Source organism: Cricetulus griseus, chromosome 6 (assembly GCF_003668045.3).
Source record: "Cricetulus griseus strain 17A/GY chromosome 6, alternate assembly CriGri-PICRH-1.0, whole genome shotgun sequence".
In the NCBI taxonomy this organism is placed as follows: domain Eukaryota; kingdom Metazoa; phylum Chordata; class Mammalia; order Rodentia; family Cricetidae; genus Cricetulus; species Cricetulus griseus.
Genome location: NC_048599.1, coordinates 16,311,491 through 16,326,152, shown reverse-complemented (window position 1 = coordinate 16,326,152; position 14,662 = coordinate 16,311,491). Strand labels below are relative to the sequence as shown.

General features: G+C 49.8%; 1 protein-coding gene across 2 annotated transcripts in view; it reads left to right on the top strand.

Annotated features, from left to right (window-relative positions):
* Positions 1–1,925: 1,925 nt before the first annotated feature.
* Tox2 (TOX high mobility group box family member 2) overlaps positions 1,926–14,662 on the top strand; it is a 124,672-nt gene continuing 111,935 nt past the window's right edge. For both annotated transcript variants that reach the window (XM_027423503.2, XM_027423504.2), the window contains exon 1: positions 1,926–2,024. In XM_027423503.2, the coding sequence (XP_027279304.1) occupies positions 1,926–2,024 (99 nt within the window). The remainder of the gene's footprint in view (positions 2,025–14,662) is intronic.

Here is a 14,662-nt window from a genome sequence, read left to right as displayed (position 1 = left end):
ACCAGACTTTTTCAAGAGTGAAGTTACTAGACTCTATTCCTTGGGAGAAGTGTCAAAGGATTTATGGAGTTGTTTGAAAGTCTTGACCACTGCATTAGTAGCAAACAAAACAAATAATTGATAATAGCATAAAAACAACAACAAAAACCCAGTTGTAAAACTAATAAAAGGTGTGCCAGGTTTTTACATATAAGACATTACTGAGAGAAGTTGTAAAGAAACCTTAAATAAGTGGATATACCATGTTCATGGATAAAAATAATTTACAAAGAAAATACCCAATTCATCCAAACTGACATAAAGATTTAATTTGAGAGCAATGAAAATCCCAGCTGATTTTTATGAAAGTGCAAAGGTCAATAGCTAAGGAAGCCTTAAAGGACATAAAGAGTGGGTAGACTTATTCTTGATATTAATATTAAGATATATTACAAAGCTGGAATAATCCAGTGTGCTAATGGCACAATGAGAGAAAAGTAAAAAGAACAGAGAACGAAGAATCAGCCCATGAGTGTGTGAAATACTTGATTTATGATAAAGTGATGTGGAGAAGTGGAGTGTGTGTGTGTGTGTGTGTGTGTGTGTGTGTGTGTGTGTGTGTGTGTTCCAGTGAATATGCCAGGCTAGTTGGGTATCTAGATCTGGGGGAGTAAAAAAAAGGAGCGAGGCCTGTGGGAAATTCCCTTTTGATAAGACTGAGCCTGGTGTTTCTAGAAACAATACTGAAGTTTATTTAGAAGCTCTTTCCTTTCTGGGCTGTAATTTCCCTTTGTTGTTCTCTAGCCTTCACTGAAGGACCAGTTCCCACACTGATGTCGCCATGCCTGGATTTCATGGCTACAGAGATTCTTGCTCCTGGCCAGGAGGAGCAAAGTTCAAGCAGACGTTTAGACCTGTTAGTTTCAAGCTGTCTTCTGCATGGGCAAGAAGCTCAAGCTGTTTTCTCCAGTTGTCCTTCCCAGACAGACCTAGAAAATATTCCAGAACTCAGAACCGAGGAACTGGATGTGGGGTGGGGATGAATGAAGGAAAGGAATAAAAGACCGGCCCTGACAGTAGATTTTGGTGCATGACAAAGAGCAGGGGAGGCAGATCCACACTGCTTCTCTGGTGTTCACGAGGCCTTGGATGACGGCCAACAGTATTAGGCCTTTGAGCTTTCCCAGTCCCTACACTAAAGTGGGCCGAGAAGGCTTTCAATTCTGGATGCTCTTTGTTACTGATGCTGCAAGTCCCTGCCTCGATTTCCCCCATATATAAAATTAACATTTATGCACTTTGGGTCCCCAGCCTCTCTCTTTCTGAGTAACTCAGATCAGCTTGAGGAGAGAGAGAGACAGGAGAGAGAGAGAGAGAGAGAGAGAGAGAGAGAGAGAGAGAGAGAGAGAGAGAGAGAGAGGTTTTCTTTGGGGGGGAGACTATTCTAAGATCCTTGTGAGTCAAGGGGCCAAGTTCGACAGGTAAGGCAGCACCCATCTCCACATGGGTGCGTCTGCCACCACTTCCTAAGGCCTGGCATGCCCGGTGGGGATTGACACTGCCTTCAATATTTAGGGCGGGGAATGTCCCGTTTCTGGACAGGTGTAGCCTAGGGGCTTTTCTCTTTCCTCTCGCTCTTGGTGACAAAAGGCGGGACAGGAAAGGTCCATTTGGACTGGCAAGTAACACTAGGGGCGGAGGGCTGGGCGGGGACCCAGGCGACTGCCCAACCCAGAGGAGGACCAGGGCCCCCTTGCCCTCGGCGGCGCCCGAGGCCGGAACAATAGCGCTCGCGGGAGGGGCGGGGGAGGGCGTGGCGGGAGGGCGTAGCTCCCCTCCGGGCGCCGCCCCCGGCCCGCCCCCCGCGCTCGCACACCGGCTCGCATAGGGCTCCCACCGCCGCCCGCCCAGCACTGCCCGCGGGAGTCGCCGCCGCCGCGCCCGCCATGGACGTCCGCCTGTATCCCTCGGCGCCCGCGGTGGGTGCGCGGGCCGGGGCCGAGCCGGCCGGCCTGGCGCACCTGGACTACTACCACTGCGGCAAGGTAGGCAGGGGCCGAGTGTCCCGGGCTCGAGTGTGGGGCAGGAGTCACCTCGCGGTTGCGGACGCGGCCACTTTGGGGCTCACAAGGGGGACAGGCACACAACAGCCCCGTCGACGGGCACGTGCGGCTCACACCGCTACCCTCGCGGTCACACACACGCCCGAGTTGCAGATCACAGGCGGAAGTCAGCCCGACAGCCACCCACACGACGACACGGTGACACACTCACCCACACTTCGCATTCATTCACAAGCCAACGCGCAGCGACTCTCTGTCACCCAGCCAGGCGGCACCACACACAGCCTTCCCCGTCCCACATAAGTCACCGTGCCAGTCGTTTGTCGTCAACCACGCTCAGCCTCTCGCCCACGTACACGGCTGCACTAACACACACACCGCTGCTGCAAATGATCCTATCCGCTGTCACACTCAGTGACAACCAGGGACAGTCACACAAAGAAGTAGCTCCGACAGTCCCAGCTCACACTCACAATGACCCACAAGTGCACTCGGTCACAGAGATCCATCCCCTGGACGAGAAGCTTCAGCTACCCATCGCCCTGACGGCCACGCACTGATACCCGGGCACACCCAGGGACAGTCACAGGCTCCAGCACCCTTCACTCCCCGCCCCCACCTCTCGGTCGTCGTCTGTACTCGCGCGTCGAGGTTTTAACTTGTCGGTGCCGCGCACTAATTGGGCCGTTTACTAATTGGCCATCACTGCCCCATGGCGCCTTGGATTCTATGCTGGTGGCGTCCAATCAAGGCCTGTCCCTTCCCTGGATCCGGAGCTAGCGTCCCTTCAGGCTTGGGCTGCCACGAGGAGGCACCTCTAACCCTAGCCCCCCTCCCCCCCCCCCAGCCCATTTTTCCAAGATCTCTGTCCCCAACTCCAGCTAGGTCCCCGTAGCGCCGCGCCGCACCGTCCGGAGCCTGTGCCTGGATCCTGGGACCTGAGGCGTCGGACCCCAGCTCCTCTTCGAGCCCAGCGGGCAGGGTCAGGGGCAGTCGCGCTGTCCGAGTTCTCTTCCCTCGTAGGGAAGGGAACTTTGAAACTTAGTTGGGAAGCTAGACGGTCGGTGCGTCCCCGGGTCTGTGCGTCGGTCCGGTTCAGGCTGGAGCCGAGCGCGGCTTTTCGTCACTCGGAGCCCGGATTGAGCAGCGCGCGTGGGTCTCCGGGCGGTCGGGGCGCAGACGCACGGGCTCTGCGGTGCAGCGTGGTGAGTGCGCGTCGGGTGGCTGGATCCGCGACCCTCCGGGATTCTGTCCCCTTCCCCACAGGCTGTCCGCCCAGCTCCTGGCTGCAGGGGTGCTGCCGGGATACTGCGGGAGCAGAGCGTCCGGCCGATCGCTGGGCCTCCGGGGCTGGGCCTCTGCAAGTGCGTCCTCAGGCCCTAAGGGAGCGGCTGCGGCCGGGAGCCCTCTGCAGTTCACCCTGGTCCGGGCGGCGCTGGCCGCGCAGGCGGGGGGCGTCCCGGGGCGGAGGTGGGCGGCACGCATCTCGTGGAGGGGAGAGCAGATTATCTTTTGTGCGCTGATCCGCAAAGTTGGAAGCCTGAGAGGGGGATGGTGCCTTAGAGAGAAGGCGGGTTCCGGAGCCGCTTCCAGTGTGGTGGTGGGAAAATAGATTAAAAACAGCAAGTGGAGTTTTACAAGGAGCTGAAGGATGGGGTAGTGGGTCATCTTCTGTCCTTGGCTTTGTTAACGTTTAAAATACCAAATGGGCAAGACAGGGTTCACCCTCTGGTTTGGAGGCCGTGGTGGAGATGGGCATTTCTGCCTTAAAGTCTGGGTACCCGGGCTGGGGAGGAGGTAGAGATTAGCTAGAAGAGGTCTTTTGGAGGTAATGGATCTGCAAACCCCACCAGAGTGGGGACAGACTGTCTTCCACTGCCGCCTTTGGGAAGCAGGACTCTGCCGAGCCCCCCCCCCATCCTGCCCACCCCCACCCCGCGTATTTTATTCGGAAGCTCTAGAAACCTCTGATTCAGCACCAGAACCTCAGAGGTCGCAACCCGCCTCGGGGAGGGTGCAGAAGTCGAGGGTGGAGATTTAGGTTTCTATCTGTGCTCTAAGGCCCCTGGTCCATGGCTGGAGAAGTTTTGTGGAGGCAGGACAAGCCACTAGAATGCTTGAAAGGAAGGTGTGACCATGTGCTTGCTTAGACGAGGGATCTGCTGTTCAGTCCGTCATGCTGGGGTGATGGAACACCTGGCTCAGCTTAAGCCAGAGTCCTGTTGGCAGATTCCCCAGTGGGCTGTGGCCTTCCGTGCTGGCTCGTGGGGTTCACTGTGACCAGGAACTCCACGTTTTTTTCCCCTCAGACTCCAGAAATGATGGCGAAAGGTTGAGAAAAAGAAAATATCCAGGCTCCAAGCTCCCTCACAGGGGCTCATCATCAGAGTTGGAGATGTGGTAATAGGCACACTGTAGCGGTGTGTCTGTGTTAAGAGGTGGTGTAATATGGGTTACAGAGCCATGACACAACCCACACACTGGGGGCTCTGTTCCTGAAGCCAGAACAAGAGGCTTGTCTCTCTCAAGCATTTGCCCAAACGATGTCAGACAACGGTGGGGCAGTTGACCTGGAAGGGCCCTTGGCGACGGTCCCCTTGGCGACCATCCCCTTGGTGACTGTCCCCTTAGCAATCCTCTACATAGAGATTCCTAGCCTCTTTAAATCGAAGTCATGAGCAGTAGCTGTTCTTTTGTTTTTTTTTTGTTTTGTTCAAGAAAACATACAATAATAAGCCGCTGTGGCTTCGTTTTTGCTTCGAAATACTTGTATAATTTATTGATCATGGTAACATTAGCATGCATTAGGAAAATCACAAGCATGTTACTTTTAAAATGTAGAAACCGTGCCTGGTAAGCACAGGAGCTCCTGGCCCCCTGCATGGAGGATCTGGAATCTCTTGAAGGGAACTGTTGATCTCCTCTTTGCTTCATAGAAGGGGGAAACTGAGTCATGGAGCAGTACAGCCATGGGCTACCGAGCAGGTGAAAGGCACAGCTGGCACAGCTGGGGTTGAATCGAAGTTTCTCAATTTGCAGCAGGACAGTAGTCTGGCCTCCTTGTGAGACTCTGTCGTGGTTTGAGGACTGGGGGACCCATGGTTTCCATCTACAGAGAATGGAATTCCTTCCATTCAGATTTTGGAGGGCACTTTATCAGGCTGGGAGCTCCCAACTCAGCTAAGGCAGACTGGTGCCCATTATCTACTGGCTTCGTAGCTCCATATGTGGCTTTGTGAAGTAGAGGAAATGATTTCTAGCTCCTTAAAAATGTTTAAAACACGTGTATTTATGCATGTGTGTGGGTGTGTGTGGAAGTCAGAGGACAACTAGAGGTACTCTCCTTGTGCTGTGTGTGTCCCAGCAAAGTTAGGTGGTTAGGTTTGACAACAGGGGCCTCTACCCACTAAGCCACCTCTAGGCTCTCTAGATCTTTGTTGTTACTGAGTATGACTTAATTTAATAAAACATAAATGACCTTTCACAGATACAAACAGCCACACACTCACTAATCCAGTCTAGGTAGAAAATATTTCTGTTACCCCCAGGAAGCCCCGTTGTGCCCTTCCCAGTCAGCATCCATCCACGGTCCCAGGGACAGCTGATTTCCTATTTCTATTCCCCAAGGTTTGCTTCAGTTCAGTTTAGGACTGTTAACTCCATTTACGCCCCAGAATTTCATATGCAACATAGGTGTTTTGAGTATGTCTTCTGTTTTGCTCAGCCTGCCTTTCAGATCCTTTTGTTGAGTACATGTGTGTGAGTGTGTGCACGCACACGCATGCGTGGTTTGTTCCACTTTGTTGCTTAGTGATATTGCATCGTCTAAATACAGTGCACTTGACTACTTCATTCATCTGATGATGGGCATTTGGGTTTGTTTTCAGTCTGGGGAAATTGTAAATAAAGCTGTGCCAAATGTTCTTCCAAAGATCTTTTTGTGGGGAGAGCAGATTATTTAATATAACCGAGTCTAGGTACCCTCTTTACATTTTTTCTTTAAGATTTATTTATCTTAGTTTTATGTGTATGAATATTTTGCCTGCCTGTATGTAGATGCAGGATGATGAGGATGCAATGACCTTGGGGGCCAGAAGAGGGCCTCAAATCACCCTGGAACTGGCGTTACAGATGGTGGTGAGCCACCATGTGGGTGATAGAAATCAAACCTGGATCTTTTAGAAGAGCAGTCAGTGCTCCAACCCCACCCTCTAAGGACATTGCCTACTTCTGAGATTCAGTATACAGGAGTGAGGGATGCAGGCTAGGACTGTTCTTGGCACAAAGCAGCTATTGGTTAATTGGTGGTGATATCAACCACCTGCCACCTATTCCAATAAGAGATTTAACCTCTCTGTTTCGAGCATCCTTTATCCCTGTTTGATACCACCTAAAGACCAACCTGGATGCCACTCTCATGAAGCACTCTGTGGCCAGCTACCTTCTGTCTCTTTCTCCAGGCTTTCCCAATGACTAGTACTGTGTGGGATGTAGCGTGTTCTAGCATCTGTTATTTAATCAACAAATATTTATTGATCACTGCTTTGTGCTGGAACCTTGTGGGGTAATCAATGTTATGGCAGTGACCAAAGTCAACCCAAATTGTTGCTCTCAAAGCTTATCTGTCTGTCTGTGGATAAAATATATAGCAATATAGTTAATATGTTTCTAGACATGAAGTAAGGAAGAGGGTTAAGGTGAGACAAGGCCTGGGACTGCTTTGCAAGTGTGTGTGTGTGTGTGTGTGTGTGTGTGTGTGTGTGTGTGTGTGAGTGTGTGTGTGTGTGTGTGTGTGTGTGTGTGTGTCTGAGTGTGTGTCTGTGTGTGCAAGCCCTGGTGCATGCACATGGGGAGGCAGAGGTTGACACTGGGTGTTGTCACATTTGGAGTTAGTTTTTATCTATTTTATACAAACCTAGACCTGAGAAGAAGTAATCTCAGTTGAGGAATTGATTCTACAAGATTGGCATATCTGCTGGGCATTTTCTTGATTGCTGATTGACTGGAGTGGGCGCGGCCCACTGTGGGCGGTGCCATCCCCTAGCAGATGGGTCTGGGCTTTATGTGAAACAAGCTGAGCAAGCCAACAGGAAGTGAGCCAGTAAGCAGTGTTCCCCCATTGTTTCTGCTTCAGTTCCTGAATCCAGATTCCTGACTCGACTTCCCTCAATGATGGACTGTAACCTGTAAGCTAAATGAACCCTTCCCTCCTCAAGCTAGTTTTGATCATGGTGTTTACCATAATGACGGAAAGCAAATCAGAACAGATGTCTTCCCTCATATATTTTCATTGGGCCTGGAACTCAACATTCTGACTGGTGTCTTCTAGGGTTTAACTGTCTCCATCCCACTAGCATGGGATTATTAACACGTGCCTCTATGTCTGGCTTTTACTGGGTTCTGGGGATCCAAACTTGGGTCCTCATGCTGATGCTGCAAGCACTTTATCCACTGAGCGGTCACCCCAGCCCCTGTTTTGCCATTTTAAGGGAGGTTGATGACTGACTCTTGAAATTTTGAAAATTTATGTGTATAATGAGAGTCACTTGGTAAGATTTTTTCAAAGCCTTATTTTTACTTATGTGTATGACTGGATGCACACATGTATACAGATGCCTGTGGAGGCCAAAAGAGGGTTTTGGATCTTCTGGAACTAGAATTGCAGGCAGTTGTGAGAATGTGGGTGATGGGAAGTGAATTCTGGCTCTCTGCAAGAGCAGCTAGAGATCCTAACCACAGAGACAGACTCCAGCTCTTATTGGTAAGTTTTAAAAAGCAGATTCATAGGAGTACTACTCAGCAGTAAGAAACAATGACATCCTAAAAATTGCAGGCAAATGGACAGAACTAGAAAAAAAAATCCTGAGTGAGGTAACCCAGACCCAGAAAAACAAATATAGTGTGTACTCACTCATAAGTGGATACCAGACATAAAGCAAAAGATACCCAGACTGCAATCCACAACCTCAGAGAAGCTTGAACCCTCTTCCAGAAACAGATGGAAGCAGATGCAGAAATCCACAACTAACCAATGGGCCAATAGTCCAAGCTCCTGGAGTACAATTGAATCGAGGGAGGATCGATAATATGAACAAAGGAATCAAGACCATGATGGGGAAACCCACAGGATCAGCTGACCCGAGCTAGTGAGAGATCACTGACTCTGTTCTGACAAGTGGGAGTCTCTGACGGAACTAGATTCCCTTAATACAGGTGACAGTGGTGCAACTGGGGCAATATATGAGGCACTGGCAGTGGGTCCAAGATCTAACACTAATGCACAAACTGACTTAGTGGAGCCCATTCTATATGGAGAGACACCTGGCTCAGTTTAGATATAGGGGTGCGGAGGTGGAGAGATGCCTTGTTCCTGCCTCAAGGAGATGATGGGACAGACTTCGTAGACTTTCATGGAGAGGTCTTACCCTCTCAGAGGAGTGGATGGGAGGCAGGGTGGGGAGAAGTGGGGGAGTGGGAGAAGAGGAGGGAGGGGGAACTGGGATTGGAATGTAAAAAATAAATTAATAAAAAAAAAGACTTAAAAAAAAAGCAGATTCCCGGGCCACACTTTCGGAGATTTCGATTCATTTGGTCCTGGGGGATGGACCCTTGGGATTTGCACATCTAGTGAGGCTCTATGTGATACCACAGTTGGTTGCATGTTAGAGGCCACAGTTGTGTAGTGGCAGCTTGGTTGTTTGTGTACAGTTTTGTGTGGGCTCCTGGCAGGCAGGAACCATGCCCAGCACTTGGCACAGTGCCTTCTCATAATGGCTCAGTAAGAAAGTGGTGGTGGGTGAATTATTTTGCTTTCCACCCACTCAGTTCTGGGCACAGCTGGATGGGAACTAGGGAAGTGTGGTTACTGAATGACTGGAGGCTCCGTTTGATGGAATCCATGAACTGGAGGCTGCTCTTGCTTCCTATCCTGGACTGGGAGATCTGCTGGCTTTACAGCATCTGAGGGGTGAGATTCACATGGCTTCTTTCTGCAGGGGCAGGGTATGGTCCTGTGGGAGGAGTCCTGGGGTGGCTGGAATTAAGGGGCTCTGCCAGGAGGCCGGCATCTCTTCAGGAAGCTCTTTACTTTCATCTAGTCCTGCAACAGGCCTGTCCAGAGGGTCCTCCTAGAATCACACTTTTGTATGTCAGGAACAGCAGCCCAGGCCCACCCACCACTGCTCACTCCAGTCTCCTGAGAGACTTTGAACATGTCATTAGCTTTCCTTGCCTTTCTGCTTCCCTGCATAGAAAGGAGAATCAAATCGATGACCATTGCCCCTTCAGGACAGTGTGGTATAGCAATATAATGACATGAAAGGCTTGGAGTCTTTTATAATTGTGGTGCAGGGAGGGATCCTCCACCAAGGGTGGGGTGGTGCCCTTTGAAGAGCGTATTAGTCTGCTTTTCGTTGCTATAACAAAATAACCAAGGCAGGCTAACTTTATAAGAGAGAAGTTATCATGGGTTTCAGACTAGCCTAGGCTATATAAAGAAACTGTCTCAACAATAAAAAAATAAATAAATTGGAAGCTAAAAGATAAAAAGGAAAGAAAGGAAGAAAGGTAATTCGGCCTATAGGCTTGGAGGACCAGAGTCCAGAGAACACAGCATGGGCCTCGTGAATGCTGCCTCTTGGCTGCCTCACGTCATGGCAAACACACTAATGACAGGAGCAGGTAGGAACAAATGATTGATTACACTTCAAAGCAGAACCATAGAGCTTGGAGAAGCAGGGCTTGCTGCTGTTAAAACATCCCTCTCCTAGAGCCTCCGAGGGTCCTAGAGACCAGCCTCTCAGCTACAGTGAGTACCTCCTGCTGGGCCTTTTGAGGGGTCTTGAGATGTTGTCCCTGTGGTAAAGGAGGACTCTTGTGTTCCCCGAGTGGGCCTGGTAGGTAAGTGCTCAGTGGGCATTTGCTCATGGCATGAGTGAATGGATGTGTGTAGGGCTTCTGGTTGTCCCTATGCTAGAGGAATTCAGTCTTTGCTTGTCTCAAAAACTGAAGACTGGGAGTGCCTAGAGTCTAAGGCAGAGTGGGAGCCAAGAGTCTTAAGTGCTGGGGTCCAGAGCTGTCCCATGAGCCAGCCCAGAGGGCAGTGTCTAGTGGGTGGAGCAGCCTGCAGTGATGGAGCACCTGGGTCTGGGCACACCGCACAGGTTCCCACAGACCTGTCACTCCTTTGGGCCATCTCTTTGCTTCCTTGGTTTCTTAGGGTCCCAGGACTGATGTTCAGTGTGGGTTGGCTGTGGAATGCAGCAGACCCGGGATTAGATGCTGCCTTAAGCATGAGGATCACAGATCAGTTATGGCAAAGCAGCACTGTCGGGGGATTGAAGATGGCAGTACTCACTACAGCAAGACACACTTTCATTTCCATTCACTCAGAACAGAGCACCAGAGCTCAGACTTCAAAAGACAGCTCTTGTGCCCTAAGAAGGGCGGGACCTGGCTTTCCTAACGGCATCCATTCCCTTCTTTAGGTGGTAGGAAAGCAAAGGAGATGCTTAGAGCATCCATTGGCTTGGGCTGCTGACCTTGGGCACACAGCTTAGCCACTCTAGGCCCTTTTTATCTTGGACGCTTGAGGGCTGTGATGTGAGGTGTTTAACTCCAAGGTGTATCACCTTGAAACACACTAGTAGTATGTGTCACACTAGTGCTACTCACAACCCCCCTCCCCCAGCTGCAGTGTCTGAGCTGGGTTCACACGCTGCTTCATCAGGGACTACTCTCTAGTAGGGACAGCTATAGTTCCAGACTTGGGTACTTTCATCTTTCATGTCTCTGACCAACTCCTTCCTATGCCCAAGCATGTCTCTCTCTCCTTCTGGGTGTCCTCTATGTCCCCAATCTTCCCTCATCATAAACCCTCCCTGGACAGCTCTCCAGTTCTGATTGTTTTCATGAAACCCAAGTAAACTCAAGGTGAAGGGAATCCCTTCAGGACCTATCAGGGGTTTTGAGGACTGTCCAGGTCCAGACTATGTATCCCAGGCATACAAGATGTCTCCATGTCCAAAGCAGAAAGATGCTTCCCTCCCCAGGCTCTAGGCAAGAACTGAGTGGTCCAGTTTCCTGACCAGCAAGATTGGCGCTGCCCTCATGTCAGCAGTGCTAGCCTCCTGGTTGATTCTGAGGTTCAGTAACTCAGAAATCTGAGATGGAGCCCAGTGGCCTGGATACCTGTGCCCTCCAGCCCTTGGGCCAGTGTTTGAGAAACAGAAGTCCAGAAAACCATCTTGGAAACTGGTCTGAATTTGGGAAAGTGAAGCCTCCGTCCCTGTATACTCACCCCCACTCCAAACCAAGCAGGCTGAAGTGTAACATGTGGTGTCCTTGCTCCCCTCGTCAGACCTCGTCACCAGGTGCACAGATCTCCCACGGTGCTTTTCCCTCTGCCTGGAATACCCTCCCATCACTGTGTGTGCCCCCCACACAGCTCCCTCCATGTAAGATGCAGCTGGGTGACATCCCAAAGGTCAAGCACTATCACTGTTAGCCTACATTCTGAGTCAGTAGATTGCAGATGCACTGGGTCTTTCATCTGGTAGATACAAACTTTCTCGTTGAATGGCTTAGAATTCAGGATTGGGCTGAATTCTCAGCACCGAGTCCACACTAGGCATTCTAGAAAAACCCATTGTATAGCTGAGAAACCTGGCAAAAGGTGCAGTAAAACCATGATCTTCCTGAAGGCACCAGAAGTCCCGATTGCACCATGGCAAGTTTTAAGCATCAAGGTAATTGATCAAAATTTATCACCCTGTGTTACACAACATCTTCTCTCTAAGATATAAAATTACCATTTACCATGACTCATTAAGTTAATAATTACCGACCATATGTTTTTATTGCTTCTCCCAAGCTGAGGTGATAAATCACCCTGTAGGTTCGGGTCTGTGTAAATACGACTGCCAACTGTGCAGATACGGGATTTACCGACAGGAACACACAGAACTGAAGTCCTGGGCTCAAAACACAGCCCCACGATCCTGCCAGCCCCTGCGGTGTAGCTTTGAGTTCCCAGGCCAGAGCTTCTTTACCAGGACACAGTTTTAGGATATTTCTGGTTGTCATCTCTTGCGGGGAGGGGGTGCTTCTGTCATCTAGCAGGTGGGGGCCAGGGATGCTACTGTGAGTCTTAGAATGCACAGGAAAGCCTCCACCACAGTGTATGATTAGGTCCACAGTGCCTGCTGTGCAGTGGTAGGGACGCAATGTTCTAGACCAGCAGTGACTTCCACCATGTCTGTTATTTTCATCTGTGGGGACTTCTACCATGTATGTTATTTATCTAAGCTTCAGAGCAAAAATATAAGATATGCTATTCTTTAGCTGTAGGTTGGGGCCAAGCCAGTGATCAAATGCTTTGGGCTAATGCATGGATCTCTTCATTTGCCCCATTTCCAGCCTTTGCTGCCTCTCTTGGAACTTTATAGGGTCTGGTTAGAAGAGCTTTTCCAGGGACTGTGGGTTAGGGTGCGTGTTCCTTTGGCCTCCCAGGCAATGTTGTCAATCTCTCCTTTGGCTTCTTTATTTCCTGTGACATCTCAGTGTTTCTGATTGCTGTCCTCTTCCTGTTGCCTTCTGGGCTCTTATGGACTGATTGCATTCTCCCATATACAGGTCTGTATCTGAATTGTGAACATATATGTATTATGAAGGTGTATGTATTTATCTCTACCTATGATAGATTAAGGTAGGTAGATTTTTTAAAAGATTTTATTTATTTATTTATTTATTTATTTATTATGTATTCAACATTCTGCTTCCATGTATATCTGCACACCAGATCTCATAATGGATGGTTGTGAGCCACCTTGTGGTTGCTGGGAATTGAACTCAGGACCTCTGGAAGAGCAGTCAGTGCTCTTAACCTCTGAGCCATCTCTCCAGCCCAGTAGGTAGATTTTTATTTTTGTCATTCTGTTGGGATTCAGAAGCAAGGAGAGAAGGTGAAAGTATGTTTACCAGCTGCCTGAAGCACCTAGTTCCTGCTTAGTGAGCTTTGTTTAAAATTTTGTGGTATTATTGTAGGGGAAATAAGCACAAATCATTTAGTGACCCGTTACCACTTGTAGGCGGGGAAGCTGACCCACATAGCTGAAGTACCACAGGTGCCAGAGGAACTGGCCTTGTCTCTGTGGGTGACCTCCACATGACGCGCCCTCCTGAGAGGTGTGTGTATGTGTGTTCCTGTTCATGTGTGTATGTATGTGCAAGCAAGTGTGTGTGCGGCCACACTATGTGCATGCATTTCTGTGCACATGTATAGGGGTCTGTGTGCTGTTTGCTTCTTGCTTTTCCTGTTGTAGAACTTTCTCTCCTTTGGGTCTGGCAGCTCCAGCCAGGCTTCTTGCCTTAGGTCTCAACTTCAGGCTTCATTTGCCAATAGGTCGCTTCCACATTACAGCTAATTAAAGCGTGCTTATCTCGAAGTTGGGCCTCATTTTCAGAACGATTCAGGAACTTGTTGGAAATGATTCTGATTCCTTAGTTAACCCCAGGTCAATCTCGTGCATAAATTTGATTGTTGCACTGTGCTGTTTCGGACGGACCTGTACTTTCAGGAGAGGAAGGTAGAGGCTGGGCTTTGGGGCTTGCTTGTTTGTTCTGCAAACATTTGCTGACAGCTCTGTGGGTGATTTCAGGATTCCCCCATCCCTCCTCTGTTCTCTGTACCCACCTGAGAGGCAAGTTAGCTTTTAATGTGGAGCCAGGTGGCAGATCACAAGTGACTGTGAGTCTGATGAAGTGCCTGGGTTCATATCCTGGGGCTTAGACGCTGGGTGACCTTGAACAGATGATGAATAGCTGATAAAGTAGCCATACTTGGGGATTTCCTGAGCACAGTGACAATTGTACTGCAACACCCCTTGTGGGGACCCTGGCAGCTAAGGAGGCATGTGGCTGCTCTTGAGGACAAGGTGACTCCCGACTCACCTGCCACAAAGGCTGTTCTCAGCCTCCAGAACCCCATTTTCCTAATACTTTACACCCACCTCATGTTGGTGTTGAGATTTCTGGGAGATCAGAGCAGCTGTTTTCTAGCTCATTCCTGCTACTTGGGGCTGCTCAGGTCACATGGCCCTTGGGAGAGCAGTGAGTACTGCCTCTGTCCAGTTTACATCTTCAATAGAGAATATGAGAAGCCCCAGGAAGCCTCTTGGAGTCAATCACACATTCAGACCTAACTCACAAGACTAACCCAGGTGAGGCTTCTGCACAAGTGTCCTGGAAGCACAGCCTGTTCTTCTCCACAGGAGAAGACCCCTGTGGGGTCCCAGAGATAGGAGGACCAGAATATCTTCTCTATGCTGTCCCCTCCCTCTGGATTTTGGTCCAGGCAGTGCAGACGGACAAGTGTAACATGGCAGGTGGTTTGGGAGCCACCTTGTCCTCAAAGCCTGCACATGCAGCAGCCACATGCATGTCCCCTTACTGCCAGGGTCCCCGAAAGGGGCGTTGCAGTACAATTGTCACTGTGCTCAGGAAATCCCAAAGTATGTCTACTTTATCAGCTATTCATCAGCTGTAAAGAGTTTCTCAAGTCAGCAGCCAGGGTCATTTTTCCCCGTAGAGCACACTGACTGAGGATGTGCTGGTAGCGTCTT